This window comes from Engystomops pustulosus, chromosome 8 (genome assembly GCF_040894005.1).
Source record: "Engystomops pustulosus chromosome 8, aEngPut4.maternal, whole genome shotgun sequence".
Lineage (NCBI taxonomy): Eukaryota > Metazoa > Chordata > Amphibia > Anura > Leptodactylidae > Engystomops > Engystomops pustulosus.
Window position 1 is genome coordinate 80,316,019 of NC_092418.1, and position 17,505 is coordinate 80,333,523.

At 41.0% G+C, this 17,505-nt stretch overlaps 1 protein-coding gene and 1 long non-coding RNA gene across 29 annotated transcripts in view; one reads left to right on the forward strand and one right to left on the reverse strand.

Moving 5' to 3' along the window:
* The window catches only part of LRRFIP1 (LRR binding FLII interacting protein 1), an 86,098-nt gene that overhangs the window by 18,057 nt on the left and 50,536 nt on the right, over nt 1–17,505 (reverse strand). For 9 of the 28 annotated variants that reach the window (XM_072121434.1, XM_072121435.1, XM_072121411.1 and 6 more), the window contains 16 exons: nt 17,252–17,302; nt 16,449–16,505; nt 15,923–15,985; nt 14,030–14,113; nt 12,800–12,844; nt 12,647–12,706; nt 11,822–11,899; nt 10,688–10,792; nt 10,408–10,443; nt 8,541–8,666; nt 4,077–4,148; nt 3,710–3,880; nt 2,847–2,939; nt 2,528–2,620; nt 1,880–1,972; nt 560–671 (listed from right to left, as the gene is read on the reverse strand). In XM_072121434.1, coding sequence (XP_071977535.1) covers nt 560–671; nt 1,880–1,972; nt 2,528–2,620; nt 2,847–2,939; nt 3,710–3,880; nt 4,077–4,148; nt 8,541–8,666; nt 10,408–10,443; nt 10,688–10,792; nt 11,822–11,899; nt 12,647–12,706; nt 12,800–12,844; nt 14,030–14,113; nt 15,923–15,985; nt 16,449–16,505; nt 17,252–17,302 — 1,339 coding nt within the window. The remainder of the gene's footprint in view (nt 1–559; nt 672–1,879; nt 1,973–2,527; nt 2,621–2,846; nt 2,940–3,709; nt 3,881–4,076; nt 4,149–8,540; nt 8,667–10,407; nt 10,444–10,687; nt 10,793–11,821; nt 11,900–12,646; nt 12,707–12,799; nt 12,845–14,029; nt 14,114–15,922; nt 15,986–16,448; nt 16,506–17,251; nt 17,303–17,505) is intronic. The other 19 variants (XM_072121430.1, XM_072121429.1, XM_072121427.1 and 16 more) reach the window with 12 other exon arrangements.
* On the forward strand, nt 656–3,715 carry LOC140075460 (uncharacterized). The gene is made up of 3 exons (XR_011849425.1): nt 656–792; nt 1,970–2,059; nt 2,609–3,715. It is a non-coding gene; the product is annotated as an uncharacterized lncRNA (long non-coding RNA).

Here is a 17,505-nt window from a genome sequence, read left to right on the forward strand (position 1 = left end):
CTGAAAACCCGTAGAGATGCTTCAGACTACTTTTTTCGGCTAGCTGTAAAATTGTCAAAAAGACAGCAGATTTCATTGGTTCATAAACAAGACCTGTAAAATATGTAGCAGCCTTCGTCCTCTAGGGGACCATAGCTAAGGTATCAGATAAAGACATTTACTCTAATAGTGAAGTCACTATAAGGATTGAGGAACCCAGGACTAATTTTGGTGCACAAATGCCATAAATGTAAGAAGAAATTGTAGCTTGTGCCTCATCACACCCAAGACTGCAAGCTGTTTAATGTGCACAAATAACTAATAGTTACCAGATAAATGTAGCTGGATCCTGCTGTAGTCTACATCTGATACTGGTTTTATAGTCTATCTTGTCTTTATATAGTTGCTTACTTTTACTTTGGAATAGGGAGGCTGTTATGGACGAAGAATACCCTTACAAGGTAACAGGCTACAGAAGTTACACAAAGCACAGCATGCGGGGTTAGTGGAAGGTTACACAGCACAGAGTTTACTGCCAGAGAGATTTAACAGAGAAACAATAGCTCACGCGATTACTTACCCATCGACACAGCCCGGACTGGAGGATCAGGGGGACCATCAGAATTTACATGGTGATCTATTGAAGCGTCTCCATTTAAGGTACCTTCAGAGTCCAGCACAATGCCGTGTTTCTAAATGGAACAGAACTAGAAGTCAGCTACAGTAGAAATTACAAGTCATCCTCTGGATAGTAAGAAAGTCATCCGACAGAAGATCCAAATCAACATAAGCATCTGCAAACAAATCTAAGAGGTACGGTTAACAGAAATGACAAAGTTATCCTTTTTTGTTATCTGTTCACATCTGCAATCCTGCATCCCGTGCTACTGAGCTCAGTAAAATGAAAGGCCCCACATATCTGAAGGACCCCATTATTGTCAATGGGGAACATTATGATTTACCAGGGTCTGTGGACATCTGTAAATGTCGCTGTTCTGCTCCTATAACGGAGCTAAACTATGGAAAATCATTGATTCAGATGTGAACAGAGACTAAAACATATCATGTTATCATCATCATTAATCTGAACACGCACCCATCTAGATACATTCACAGCAATTTTAATTCCTATTTTTCTGGCTTTATTTTTGGTTCAGACTGATAAAACTGTTATATCTCTGGCTGCTAAAATGGACGGGAAAGCACAGTGGGAGGCTGCAAAGTAAGACAGTGCATGAAATTTCTTCTTAAAGGTCAACTTCTTTCTAAAAAAATCTCAGCTTTCTATTTATGGTAGGACATTTAACAGCGATAGTAACTGTATAATACATATCTGTAGGCAGCGGTTTTATCACACAATTCTTCACCATCCTTCTCATCCGTCATCTGCACTTTCAGAAGAATTTGGATGGGAGATATAATTCCTAGAGGATGTTACAGGACTGCCTGCTCCTGAAGCCGCAGTGCTACACATTCACATACTGTTATTGGGGGAAACTTATGAGAAGTATCGGAGGTAAAACGGTTCTAGTTGTCCACGATTTGTCCTACTGAATCAATGTACTACACCTATACGACACAAAAAGCATATGATATACTGGAATTTGTGGTATAACCATGTGTAAACATGAAGTGGCATCTAAAGCATATCTCCTTGCCTTAAAAGAATGAAATTCACTGTGAAAATCTGTGAATTAAAGTAACATTCTGAAAGGCATGTCAATTTCACATGGACAATATAAAATTTCTGCTTGTGCTGTGCTGAAAATCTGCCAACAATGTGTATGAAGCCCAAGGGCCTTGGGAGAGGATACTGACAGATGGTGTATCTTATGTAGAATAGATTCTCCTCACTAGGAAATGCAAATACATAATGAAACAATAAAAATACACATTGTACCTTCAACACCTCTCTTAGGTGAGTCACTTCTTCCCTGAGGGTGTCCCGCTCACTCCGAACTGGATCAAAAAACTCCTTTTGTCTCTCTAGAGCCTGCACTTCCAGGGAAATGAGAGAAAGAAAATGAAGGATGATATTTATCAAGGCGGGAACACAGAGGGAAAAACTGCACCGAAAAAGGTATTTTAAACAGGTTTCAAACATATAAAGTGGTATTCCTAATTTTGCCTGTCTTTTGGAAAATGGTGAGCAGAAGTTCGGATGAGAGTGTCAGAGGTCTATGAGCATTTTGCAGGGACCCCAGTACTTGGACAAGAGCTCAGACTTCTCTACATAACACAGTATACTGTATAAAGGCTGCGCTTGGTATTGAAATTGAAGCCCGTTTGAATAATACTGAGCTGCAATGCGGCCATGTGGTTGATAATATGGGAACATATGGCAGCACTCCTGTAGCATTAAAGGTGTTTTTTATTCACCTAGAGTAAAAGGTGCAACGTTTCAGCCCCTCAATGGAGCCATTTTCAAGCTCCATTGAGGGTCTCAACATGCCTCGTCTTCTATTTTTTTTTTTAGTCCAGACTCTATATTTAAGTTCAGATCCTCCAAGTAATTTCCCCAACAGAAATCCTTAATGCGGATTCATACCCCTATTTTTTTATCCTTCCACTCTATGGTTTCCTTGAGGTCACAGATCTCACGGTCACTGACATCTTGTTTCTGTTGTAGTTGGCGTATTTCCTAGTGGTCAGCAAAGGGCAGCAGAAAGAAAGACAGAAAAGTCAAGAGAAATTGAAAAGGAAGGACTGTAAAAGAACAGGAATAATCAGAAAGAGAACTAATAGGTTAAAGACACTCAAGGTGTTACCATCTCCAATGGACCATCCAATTCTTTCAAGACAAAGAATAAAGGGGCCAACAAAATAAAAAAAAAATTAAAAATAAAATAAAAATCATGCTTCCTCACCGTCATCAGAGCCTCCCTTTGCTCCAATGCTTCCTTCATCTCCGCTAGTTGAAAACGGAGGACGCCCTGGTCATGTTTCTGCCGCTCACACTCCTGCCAAGAAAGCAAGTATTATTATAAGATATAGAAATCTCCTATGCATGTCATCTTTATGAGAACACTACCCAGGGCAAAGTAAGGACACCCCCTACTACAAAGATATACTCAACATAAAATTGTATGGCCAATTGTACAAATGGGAGTTGTATCACCAATTATACAAAATACAACTCTAAAACACAGACACTGAAAGTAAATCTACAGCCATATACACCAACGTAATTAATAACTGGCTGGTAATACAGTATAATTGTGTAATTATTTGTCATTGTATACTAAAGAAGACAAACCGAGATTAGATGGAGTTAACATTTTCAGTGTGACAAAGAAAGTGTCTGGAATCAGGTGAAGGAGAACTGAAGGTACTTTCTAAAATAAGGTGTTCCTCTGGGAAACAATGATGTATTAGATAATTCTAAGGGAAGATTTCAATACCTTTCTTTGTATGGTACATACAGTAGTAGTAACCTATGAGGCAATCATTCATATTTCACGTTTTGCAATTTGCAGCTACATGTAAATGCAATGTGATAATGTATTCAACAATGTCCCAAAGAACAATAGACAATGTCTGGTGGCGGTCCAAGTATCTACAGCACAGACTGCAAATATAGACATTTGGGATTTTTACACTGCTATTAATAAATCATCTCTATCCTATAGGTCTCAGTAGCTAAAAATCACCTGTTTGCCACAAGAACTCCCCTATAGAAGGATTGTTAGTCCCCCAAAAATAGGCATGTAATAGAGATTCTACAACTTACTTTCTGTTTATCTTCATACTGACGCCTGGATTCTGCCAGTTCTTCTTCCAGCTCCAGCAGAACCTCCCGCAGAGTGTCCACCTGATATTGCAGGGATGTTTTCTCGTTGTCTAACTGAGCATTTGTCACCATGGAGCGTTTATACTTCTCCTCCACTTCTGCCAAGGAGTCCTGAAAGACAATGGACATACGTCAAAAAAGGAAAATACAAAATGATTTAAACAAAAAACATACAAACAAACAATGCACATATATTTTGCATATTTGTGAACATGAATTAGTAGTCCAGCAATATGAAGCAAAGGTTTAGTTCAGTGTGTCAGCACACCATATGCCCGGCGTGGATTAGTGTCGCACACACTAGTACCTTCATCTCCTTCAGCCCTTGCATGTATTTGCCTTCTACATCCTCAATCTGCTCCTTTAACTCACTGATCTCCTGACAGAGGGACAGAGAATGCATAGGAATAAAGCAGCAGACAAAACAAAGTATGGAATAAAACAGTAGATAAAGCAGGTCTCCTATGATAAAGCATTCCTACTGAGGATTAGGGAAAACGTCACCCGTATGTTCAACCAGTGGCAGAAGGCTTATCAGATTGGGGTAAACCAGCTGTGCACAGCTGGAAGTACAGAAGACCTACATAGTCCAGGCACTCCCTAATCCGAAATGACATCAGGACAGAAGGAGAATGCTTCAAATAATCCAAACCTATAAATTTGCTGTGGTTACAAAGACGTCAGAAAATAAAAGGGATGTGATTTCTGGCCAAGTTACTTTCATGATAAAGACATAAAAATAAAGACATGTTCCAAACTGAGCCGCTAATATACATTCAGAAAAAAAAAATTAGTCATCTAAAGACGTGATTTAACAGTTGGGAATCACTAATATAAATCTGAAAAAAAAAATCTGATGCTTACCTTTCCACGTTTCCCTGAGGCTGCTGTTCCTCTGTCATTACTGTGTGCGCTGTACCGGCAGGTGCAATGATGTTAGCACATGAAGTCTGCCGGTATAAGGGCTCCACATACAGACAACGCAGCAGAGAAGAGGATAGGACAGCCACAGGGCAACGGTGGAAAGGCAAGTGTCAGATTTTTTTTATTTTAACAGAACAAGAGTGGGTGAGGGTTTTGCAAAGAGGAATTATAGGGGCACCTCTCATATACTGCCCCCTTTCCTTTACCGGACATTGTAAAAGAGGGGCTGCTGTAAAGGGGGCAAATCATCACCTGCTAGAAAAATAAAAAACCTATAGTGAAAACAGACTGTGAACCGGCCATTAAGTTTTCTCAGTGACTTTAAAACAATGCAAAGGGTGGAATTTGTAGAAAACCATCAGCTAGAATTTCGCTGCAAAAACCACGGGTACTGCTAGGGCACAAGAGAAGCAGACCCACTGCTGGCCTTGCCACATGATAGAGGATATACCGTATATTCCGGCGTATAAGACGACTTTTGAAGACAGAAAAATCTTCTGTCTTCTCTGGGGTCGTCTTATATGCCGGTAATCGTCTTATACGGCGGCATGGAGAGGGCTGAGCCCTCTCCATAGCCGGTAAGTCTTTGCTGCATATTGCAGCAAAGGCTTACCGGTAACACAGCGATGGCTGCCGGCAGCCTCAAAAAGACATCGGGGGGGGGAAATACTCACCCTCCGTTGGCCCCGATGTCCGCGCTGTGCTGTCTTCAGTCTTCCGCGCCGTCTTCTTTCTTCTGCTGGGCGCCGCCATGTCTTTCCCCGGGTCGGCGCCTAGTATGACGTCAGCAGCGGCTCGTCATACTAGGCGCCTGCCGGGGAAGATGGAAGACGGCGCGGACATCGGGGGAGCAGCGCCGCACATCGGGGCCACCGGAGGGTGAGTATATAAGTTTTTTTTTTTTTTTTTTTAATGCTGGGCAGTGCTGTATACTACTGGGGGCAGTGCTGTATACTACTGGGGGCAGTGCTGTATACTACCGGGGGCAGTGCTGTATACTACCGGGGGCAGTGCTGTATACTACCGGGGGCAGTGCTGTATACTACCGGGGGCAGTGCTGTATACTACCGGGGGCTGTGCTGTATACTACCGGGGGCTGTGCTGTATACTACCGGGGGCTGTGCTGTATACTACCGGGGGCAGTGCTGTATACTACCGGGGGCTGTGCTGTATACTACCGGGGGCTGTGCTGTATACTACCGGGGGCTGTGCTGTATACTACCGGGGGCTGTGCTGTATACTACCGGGGGCTGTGCTGTATACTACCGGGGGCTGTGCTGTATACTACCGGGGGCTGTGCTGTATACTACTGGGGGCTGTGCTGTATACTACTGGGGGCTGTGCTGTATACTACTGGGGGCTGTGCTGTAATGGTAATGTTGTTGTTGTATGCCTTATGTTTTTGAGCGACAGTTTTCCTGCTATATACCTGCATGTCATAAGAATTTACATTAAAAAAAGGACCATGTTAAATTCAAATCAGTTTTTTTTTAAATTTTTACCGGTGTTTTGTATGCGTTGGAAAAGGGGTAGTCTTATACGGCGAATATATCTTAAACTCTATATTTTAAACAGGAAAGTAGGGGGGTCGTCTTATACACCAGGTCGTCTTATACGCCGGAATATACGGTATATATATATTTTCCTTCTTTGTAAACGAAGAAAGTATTTCCTATGCCCTTTGTTCCAGGACTTGCTTGTGCACGTTTTTTCCCCTTCTGTCTGTCTTCAGTTTCTTTGCTATTTAGAATATCCACTTACCCAAAACATGTCTTTTCTTCTTAAAGTCTAGACACCTGCTTTGGTTAGGATTTTAGTTTCATGTTTTGCAGCTTTCTATATTATTATCTGCAGTTTTTGGCAACTTTGTTGAAGTGTACTATTAGACGTGTTTAGACGCTGCTGGTCCATTACCCTTCTATTGTGTGAATATATAATGCAGGTCAAGTTTTAAAAATCATGTGTACTGCGTTTTTTTAAGTTTGCTTTGCTTTTGGTATGTACTTGTTTTACGGAAATGTTTTAAGGCTATTTTCTTTTTGACTCCTTAAAATCACATAATGTTACATACCCTGTTTCCCCGAAAATAAGACGGTGTTTTATATTAATTTTTGCTCCTAAGGAGGCACTAGGTCTTATTTTCAGGTGATTCTTATTTTTCCATGAACAATAATTTACATTTAACGTTGAACAAAAAAATCTACTTCTCTAACATCCTTATGACTCTCCAAACTCTGAATTTCCAGCTGTATTTCTTGTGACTCCATATCTGTTAGAATCATTGGCCCCAATCTCTCATGTTTAGTAAAAGCACCTCCCATAAATGACCCTTCTTATCCTGGTGGCTGCTGGTGTCACAACAGCCAGTGATTTAGTTCCACGAATTCTTCGCCATGTCACAACCTTCTGCCGCATCTAAAAGATTTCCTAATACTCATGTACAGTGTGGGGGGAGCTGCTGCAATGGCTGCCTCTAGGCCTTTTTTTTTTACCTTCTCCTATGTTCCCGTTGTCCCGTGCCATCGGTGCCTTGCCTCTGTCTCTATAAGCCCACCCAACCGCTGCCAAGCACCAGATACAGCATTAGGAGCAATGCTATATCCGGTGACCGGAAGTAGTTAGCTAGATGTAAATAAACAGAGGTACAGCACCAATGAGCGGTAGCGCAGGAGAATGGGAGCGCCGGAGAAGGTAAGCACAACTTCCTGGTCGCATATGTATTATATATTATTATATTATTAAACCAACAACCCCTTTTAAGCCAGAGTGAAAATTGAGGGAAATACCGTATATGCCGGCGTATAAGACGAATGGGCGTATAAGACGACCCCCAACTTCTGCCCTAAAAATATAGAATTTGGTATATACTCACTGTATAAGACTACCCCTCTCCCAAATGAAAAAAAGTCTGCTTAAAACTTTGCAAAACAAACAAGAGAGCAAGTGCCTGGTGATCATAACTGTAAGCTGCGATATTAATGAAGATCCGACATGCTTCTGTAAGTGCATACAGCGCGCCGCCCCGTCAGCGCGTACTAAGCCTCTTCTAATGACGGCGTATAAGACGACCCCCCACTGTAGCCATTATTTTAAGGGGTTAAAAAGTAGTCTTATACGCCAGTATATAAATATAAATATATATATATATATATATATATATAATATATATATATATGATATATATATATATGATATATATATGATATATATATGATATATATATATTTATATATTATGGTACTGTGTGAATATACCTTATATACTCGTGTATAAGCCTAGTTTTTCAGCACAAAAAATGTGCTGAAAAACCCAAACTTGGCTTATACTCGAGTAAAAAAAATAAATATATCTAAACTCACCTTTCCGGCGACCCCTGTATATCTTCTGTGCGATCTGTCCAGCAGCGGCGGCAGGCTGTATACACCGTGGCAGGGTCTGGCAGGCTGTATACACCGTGGCAGGGTCTGGCAGGCTGTATACACCGGGGCAGGGTCTGGCAGGCTGTATACACCGGGGCAGGGTCTGGCAGGCTGTATACACCGGGGCAGGGTCTGGCAGGCTGTATACACCGGGGCAGGGGCTGTATATATACACCAGGGCAGTGGCTGGCTGGCTATATACTGGGGAGGGTGTGACCAATGCATTTCCCACCCTCTGCTTATACTCAAGTCAATAGGTTTTCCCAGTATTTTGTGGTAAAATTAGGGGCATCGTCTTATACTCGGGTCGGCTTATACTCGAGTATATACGGTACATATTATACATGAAAATACATACACACCGTACATATAGTATCAATAGATGCTGTAACTGGAGAGTCAGAAAATTGCTTTGTTTGCACACTCACCTTTATTTCTCTGATTGACGCCTCTGTATCAACCGATATGGATGTGTCTCCGCTTCCCCGGCGCGAGGATGTCCCACCCAATGAAGCAAGAGTTGCTGCAGATAAGCTAGAGACAGGCCGGCCACTCTGGAACAAGAAGCAAAATAAAATAATATATTACAGCTTTAAAATATGAAAACACATATATATCCCACATGGCAATATGAATTGACAGCATAGGCCAAGTCGTATCAACATCAGCACTTTTTTCAACTATGGATAATGGAAACATGACAGAAGCTACCCTTCCATACATGAAACCCTATGGGAAATAGAAGGCCTCCTGTTTACCTTCCATCTTTCTTTTACCCTTAGTTTTTCAAAACCAGCACGTATCACATTATCCAGTTGTAACTTTAGAAGGCTTTAACTTACTAAAGTGTTTTTGAGTTTGTTTTGTACTTTAAGTTAGAGGGAAATTTTGGCTCATATATTTAGCATTTATTCATGAAAAAAGGGTGAATTTGGTAAATGTTTTGGAAAAAATTGCTATTTTCAAACTTCAAAATGTACTGTTTTGCAAGCCGATTGTCTTACTACCCAAATTAGTTACTAACTAGCATTGCCATATCTCAGCTTTGTGTTGGTGTCATTTTAAAAGTGTCCTTATGTTTTATTATGATGCTAGAAAGATCACAAATTGAACAGCATTCTCTCAAATTTTCAAGAAAATTCTAGAATAAATAATTTTAGGGATCATTTCATTTCTATAGGGGTTTTGGAAGTTGTTTGATTCGATTTGGAACTAACTAATATTTATCATTAATTCATTCATTTAGCTGCAAAATTTACCAACATTAACTGAAGAAGAAAATGCATCTAGGAATATATTGGGCAGTTTTTTTCCGAGTAAGAGGATACCCCATATGTGGATCTAACCCGCTGTCAGTGCACATGGCAGGCAGGAAGGGAAGGAGCCATTGAGTTTTTGTAGGGCAGAATAGTTTTCAGGTGCCGTGATTTGTAGAGCCCCTGAGGCCACGTTCACATGTGGCATTTTGGTTGTGTTTTGAATCCAAAGGCTCCACCTGCGATCGCACGTTGTGGTAAGATTGTATTTACTTTGCGTTCAGTTAACGTGTTTGAAACACAATGTTACCAAAATATGTGATCACAAGTGCAGCCTTTGGATTGCGTTTCCAAATGCAACCAAAATGCCACATCTGAATGTGGCCTCAGGTAAAACAAACCTTTAGCTCAGAGAATTTGTAAACTTTTTATCATGTGGTATGGGGGGCATTTTAACCCCATTACCACTAATGGACTTTTTCCATTTTACTTTTTTTATTGCTCTCTACTTTAAAAAAGGAAGAGCACTACTGACGTCCTGGCACAGGTGTAAACTGGGCCTTCGTTTTTTCTTTCCTCCCCTGCAGAGTCTGTAGTGCACACATACTGCAAGCGTTTACATATATCTACGCATTTAGAAGTGTCATTCATTAGCCTTTGTCCTCATGCACACAAACGTATGCTCACACGGCCTGTACCCCAGGTGAGTATGCAGCAGAGCGGAGGAGTGAGCACTCCACACCCTTCTCTCTCTATTAAAAGCAGAGTGGTTTCTGCCGCGATACGGAAAAATATAGAGCATGTTCCATATCATGCACAGCGACCTCCCCTCCAGGTCAAGGTGAGCTCCGTGACCGGGTTCCATAGACCTCTTTGGGGGCCATGATCCCGTCACGGTCCTCCATACAGTTGTGTGAATGAGGATTTATGCAGATTGCACTGTATGCAAGAGTAAGAATTGTCAGCAAGCCTTACACAAAGTTTACTCTATGGCTCTGCGCTATAAATCATAATAATGACATGAAAAAACAAAACGTACCTTCTCTGCAAAGTCTTTGTCTGATCTTTCTTCAACCTGTAAGGTGAAAAATAAATGTTAGTAACAGTCGATGGGATAGTGTGACAGACGAAAACATCCATTGTCATGGTTGCACCAGTTGGTAGAACCATCAGACACCTTGATGGATAAGTCAGAAGCTGGTCGGAATTTATTTTTTCACAAGAAATGAGTTCTCCACACAAATGCTGGCAGCGTTAGAAATCTTATATGGATCAGCGACGGCCGCCACACAGTGCAATTCATGCCCACATACACTCACTCTGCTTACTGAAGGAACAGACATATCTTCAAGAAGACTCTGTGAGAGGACACTGCCACTGGAGGACCCACGACGAAATAAAGGTGGGCCTGTGGGTTCCGAAGTCTGATCAAAGTGGAAATGGATGCGGTTATGTAAATTACAATTGATGATCAGACATAGACAAGTGAAAAATATTCAGCCTATGAGGATTAGATCTTTTTTTTTTCAAAATGCAAACAGTAACTACTTAACACTATGGCAACAATCCGAAATCCTTCCATTGCTACCAAACAACCACAATACTAGCAATGTTAGTAGTAGAATAGCACAAAAGCTTTTTACTATCACTACACCAAAAATACATCTCCTCATGCTTGAGGCACCATTACACTAAAATCTGCATTAGTGTTGGGGATTTTCCCATAAAAAATGTGTGTGGATATTTATATGGAATTTTAAGGTCTGGAATTGACTTCTTTAAAATCTTGATAAAAAAAATGCAACTTATACGTAAGATTTATAATATTTTATTGATTTAAATGTTACTGTATTAAGTTGCCGGCTGATCTTCCACCACAAGGTGATTTTTCAGAGATGCAAAAAGCATGATGAATGTATAAAACAACAACAAAATAACACAAAAATACTTACATGTTAAATCACCTGTCATTACCGCACAGCCTCTCCAATTGTTCCTTTAGGTTGTTTGTTACTTTGCTACAGGGATGATGTCCTAGGTAAACACTGGCCTCAGTAGTCTAGAGCAATAGACTATTGAAGCCAGTGAATATGTTGTGGTGGTCACATGGACAGGGGCATCATAACTGAGGCTAGGTAACCAAAGCCTGACAAGGACTACTACGGCAGTGGCACTGAGGCAGGCAATTTAACAGGTAAGTAAATTTTAGGCTATTTTCTTCATTTCCAGCAATCTATTTTAGAATTTTGAAAATCCCTATTGATTTTCTATAGTTCAACACAAAAAAAGACAAAAACTAATTTGTTAGGAAACACCTCTGGGGCGGCTGCATGATATATACAAATGAAGATTATACATTAAAAGAATGCAACATAAATAAACATAATGTTATACAAAACACTTCACAAAAAGGTGCTGAAGAAGAGGAAGGACAGAGTAAAAGCAGGCCTCACCACTGGGCTGGCACGGGCAGAGCTGGCACGAGAAGAGGCACGGGATCCAGAACCTAGGTAACAACTGTACTCAGAGGGCTTCCAGAGTCAGACAGAGGAGAAGTGCAAGGAAGGGAGGATCAGCAGGATAGATAAAAAGAAGAATGAAAGAATATTGAAGTCAATGAAATAAAAAGCATGACTGGAAGGAAGAACTATATGATGCAGAACATTACAAGACCTTCACATTTATGTCCCCACCAACTCCTAGCATATCCTACGTTCACAGATGGGCTATCCAAATGCTTTTCCTTGTATTGCAATGCTCTGCGAGATGTTTTCTGAAAAGAATATCTGCCATTTAAGGCCCATTGCAGTACTAGCACAGACTATGTACAGTCAGATGGGCCGACATATTTCGGTACTTCTCTTAGTAAAACTAAAGACTATGGGTTAAGCATTTCCTTTACCAGCAGGATTATGCTAATCCTTACTGGTACAAGCAGACTAATCCTCAGAGCAAAACTAATACCCATGGTTCACAAAAATACCACTAATCTAGCAACAATGCCCTTTAATAGGTGAAGGAATAGGAAATATCCTGGATTATTGGAGAGAAATATAATGTAATTCACTTCAAGAAGAAAACAAAAAATTAAATAGTATCAGGGATTTTGATTCGATATCCAAGTGGTGTGTACATTGTAAGATAAGTCACATACTAATGTAGTATCTGTAACCAGCTCCCAAATCACCCCGCAAGTAAAATCTGTATTGTGTATGGCACTTTACACGGAATGATATCATATACTGATTATTGTAAAAGAGGAAGGAAAGTAATCTCACAGGTCGGGAACTTGAGGATCGCCGGCTACTGCTGGTGCCACCCTCATCATACAGAGACCCCTACCAGCAAGACAGAAAGCAGAGAGTCAGATGGGTGCACTCATACAAATAGATAAGAGAAGGTAACACACAGGATAAAGAGGAGTGACCCACCCGCTGTGATCTGGAAGGTAGAGAGTTGCAGTTCAATAGTGATGGCTGGAAAAGGAGAGGATGAAAGTGTAAGCAAAAAGAAGCAAGCAAATACCCATGTCAGAATATTGAGAAGGAGATCAGTATAAGCAAACACAGGTTTTTCTTACTAGAAAGCAACTACTATTACTACTACATGGCAATCTAACACAGAAGAGGTTCCTCCATATGAAGACACAAATGAAGTTTGGATTTCTCCAGTAAGAATAAGATAGACAAATCTTAGAAAATCAAGCTTGGCAAGACTTTAGTGTTATGTTCCCAGGCATGACAGTCCATATTCGGCCACATACATCCAGACACCCTGCAGATCTCCATAATGCTTTGCAAATCCATTAAAATCCATTATTTCGATAGACTATACTGAATATTGTGAAACATATCCAGAGGTGAGAACTGGTAGCCAAGAAGGTCTCTGCGTCTCTGGCATATCAATGTGCATCTATGTTTGGTTAAGTAAACTGCAGGGTTATGGTATCACCAACATAATGCATGTGTCACTAAACCCTTACCCCAGGCTGTGTGTACAGCTACATTACATGTTTCATAAAAAATATAAAAGACAAAATAGCCAAGCAACGTATTGGGGTGAAATAGTGGACAATATCATGGAGTCCCAACTGACCATTCAAAGTAACTGGGATCCATCTGTAGGTAAAATGATAGAGCAGAACAACTACCTTAAAGGGGTTTATAAGGGCTGATATCAGTTACAGATACCCAAGTCCACCACAAATCTTGGGAATGGAGCTGGATGCAGAGCACCACCCTGTATGTAGTGGCCGAGCTGTGTTATTGTAGCGCCACTTCCATTCAGTTAAAGAGAAGCTGAGCTTTAGTAACCTGGCCCAGGTAAGTACCAGATATGTGTCCACATCTATGTATAGAACACCATTAGGATTCATTTTATACCTACATCTCTTGTGCAAATCTATGCGTCTTCGTGCAACATTCTGACCTACTGAACACACAGCTGCATAAAATATAGGTCACACTGTCGGAAATGTATGCATAGTATTTAGTAATGGCTTTCTTGGCTTACAAAGTTATTCTGAACTTCCAATATTTTACATCATGTCAAAATGTCTTAATAATTGACAAAAACAAAGTGACGACTTGGGGCTGATCACACCATGGCACACAGCTAGGAGATACAAGTAGTTATTCACAAGTGAGCGGAAAGGAACAGACCCGGCTTCCATTGTGTACAGACTGCTGCGGAGACTTGGCTGTGAGCGGAGCACTGGCCAGGCTGAGGTCAGAGTAATAAGCGCTCTATACAGGGGAGACAGGAAGAAGGATGAAGATACAAGCCATTCACAGACAATAGTGCCAGACAGCGGTGACCTTTCAACTTTCCAACACGCTGACATGCACTGCATCACAAACCATTCCTGTATGCAGGTCACCAGCGAGACTCTATTGTCTGTAAGGAAATGACAAGAATGTGTAATCACTCTGCCTAATGAGACTGGAGGGTTTGGGTTTCTTTTGCATTGGTAGTGACTAAATGTAAGAGCCTCAAACGTCACTGGATAAAGAATGTGCAGGAATCCAAAGCCTTAGAGCTGATAATGAGAATTTCTACTTATAATGCACTTGGATTTATAGTTCATCCATATATTCTGTAAAATCTATAAAAAGATATTGGACCTGTTGACACTTGACTTTATCTACAAAGTGATGTCCTCCAATGGTGCCAAACAGTTGAATGGATTCTCCAAAATACTGCAAATTGGTAGGGAATCCTCACGCACGTCCTAGTATGTGCTGATATTAGCAGGTCTATGCGTCAGTGCTCGTGCTGTACTATTACAGCTAAGGGTGATGCCAACGTTTTTGGTCCGTTTCTAAGCATGCGTTTTCAGTCCGTTTTAAAAACGCATGCGCAGCTTAATAGATAAACAGGTTCAAAGCAGCCACACACATGGTAAACAGTAAAAAAAAAAAAAAAAAAAAACGGATACGTTTTAAAAACGCATGCGGACTGAAAACACATGCTCTTAAACAGACCAAAAACGCCACGTGTGCCATCACCCTAAGCTACCACACATGTGAACGAGAGCTGAGCTGCATAACTGGGCCACTACAAAATGTTTGTATCTTTTACTGTAGTGTTCTAATCAATGTGAAACATGGTTCTGGAGCCCAGAAATTGTATATCAGAACACAAACTGAGAAAATGTTCCCGCCACCACCAGTGTGTCTATATAAAGGATGGGAGCTACCCAACAACTATAGCAAAGTGAAACATGAAAGAAAATGGGTGCCCACTTACAAGATCATGTAAAAGATCCCTTTATATAGAGAAAGATAGATATACAAGTAAAGAAAACAGCAGCAATATAGTGAAAACTAACTTGGTGTTTATTCCACCTCTATCAATGTTTAGTTTTTTTATTTTTTAGATAAATATAGAAAAAACAGCAGCACAGGAAAAAGGTTGTCCTGCCGCTAACCCAATGTAGACAATTCAGAAGTCTAACGTTAACTTTAGCTGCATTAGGTGAAAGAACCCCTTTGGTCACCATTTTTGTGAGTTTTGTCAGCTTTTTTAATTTTAGATATGGTAGATAGAATGAAGAAAAGTTAAACAATGGTATAAATCCAGAAATGTGCCTGATAAAGGGGATATGAGCTCATGTAAGAAACACCCTTCCCCCATAGGCATTGCACAGCGTTCTGTATTCCAGCTATTAGTAATGTCTGTCTGTCTCTGGTGGACTGTGCTATTCAGTAACAGCTGCACTACAAGGCTGGTCCATCCATGTGACTGGCCTCGTACCAGGGATCCTCTAGATGCTGGAGAATAAACATACAGGAAATGTAACTGTACATTCACTAAAATGTAGCCCACACTGCATAGTTACCTGCTCTGCACTGCAATTATATGTATATAGCTGCATAGAGTGTAAAATGGGATTTCTGCAGCAGCTTAGTATTAAGCTTTTTAACCGAAATTAAACCGAATTACACAACAAAAAATTAGTTGTATCGTAATTCAATGCACATAGGCGATCTGTTAGGGATGCGCTACCAAGCTCCACACACAGTGCAGGATAAAACACCAAGCACAGGACCAACCATTGCCTCATCCCTGGGGGGTCCCCGGGAAGACTGGGTGGTATCGCCACTGCCTGTTGAGCTCTGGAGGCAAAGGAAAATACCACAACTCACATTAGCCATCACACTGAACAAAACCTACATATATGAAAGCACATGAAGGTTGGCCAGGAATAACCATTCAGGTTGGGACATCCATACTACAACAACAGGGGGCTCCTCAGACACCCTGTCACAGCATGGATAAGCTGCTTGGTGCCCAAAAAGTCCCACAGGATATAGAGCCAAAAGCAATTGGTTCAATTTCCCTACAGCAGTCAGACGCTGTAACTACAGACAAAGCTCACATTCACTTTCATAGGGAGCTGCGGCTACAGAGACGGCACCCGACCGCTACAGGGCAACAGATCCTGGAGGATAGACCATCAATAGTTATTCCTGGTCAGCCCCTTACAGAGGCAAACAGCCGATTGTGGCTTTCACCATCCTCAAAGTATGTGAACATATGCCCAGGCTGCCACATGCCAATCCTCAGCTCTGCACTGACCCTGCTGGACTTCCTATACTGAGCTGCTCCAAGCAATTCTTCCTCGTAACCATTGGTCTGTTAGAGAAAGAGAAAGAAGGACTGAATGCTAGGTCTGGGGGCACATAATACAGAATAGAGGTACACAGCAAGACACATGGGCATGCCAATATCATGAAATAGCAAGAAATGTGTAGAATATAGACAATATCTATATATAAGATATATAAGCAGACGTTATAGAGGAGATAAAATATGTGACAACTTCAGAGAGCAGGAATATTCTTACAACTATACCCTTTGCCCTCTGGCCAAGTAGCCACTGAAGTATATAGAATACCATCTGCAAGGATGGTATAAACTTACACCATCTTCAAGACTATATAATAGCTGCCCTATGGACCTGGGACATTTAGCTGTAATAAATCTCTTGTTATTCACTTTCAGTCATAGGGTACCTCCACATATCCCAATTTTATACTTTGGCTAATCCTAGTACTAGTATAGAGATTCCTTGTATCCACTACAGCTACTGTAATACAATCCAGATTTCCCATTTACGGATCAGGGCAGCGTATGTGACCTGTATTTTACATTATTGTGCAGCACATTGAGTCATTCACAACATATTCATCTTGTGACAATGCACATGACATTTGGGGTGTCCACTTCATGACCACAGGGTGTGCCACTGCATCCTACAAGTCTTATCAGTTATACTGTACAATAATATTGTGTATTCAGGATGATTAAACACACCAGCACACTACACCACGGGTTAGGCACGCAGAGTATAATGTACCCAGATCAGGAAGGTTACTGACCCTTAGACTGCTCCTGCTAGTCACAGACATAACATCATCTTCATCAGAAGCCTTGGAAAGGTAGAGGGAAAATGAAACAAACAAGAGGTCACAAGAAAAGCACAACGAAAGAGAGCAATAAATCAGGGTGTTTACTAATGGATATGATATACAAGCGTATTTTACTGAATCAAGTTGTGAAATATGTTACATAGATTTTCAGGACTCAATGCCGATTTAGGATTATACCAGTACTATAGTACCAGGTATGTGCA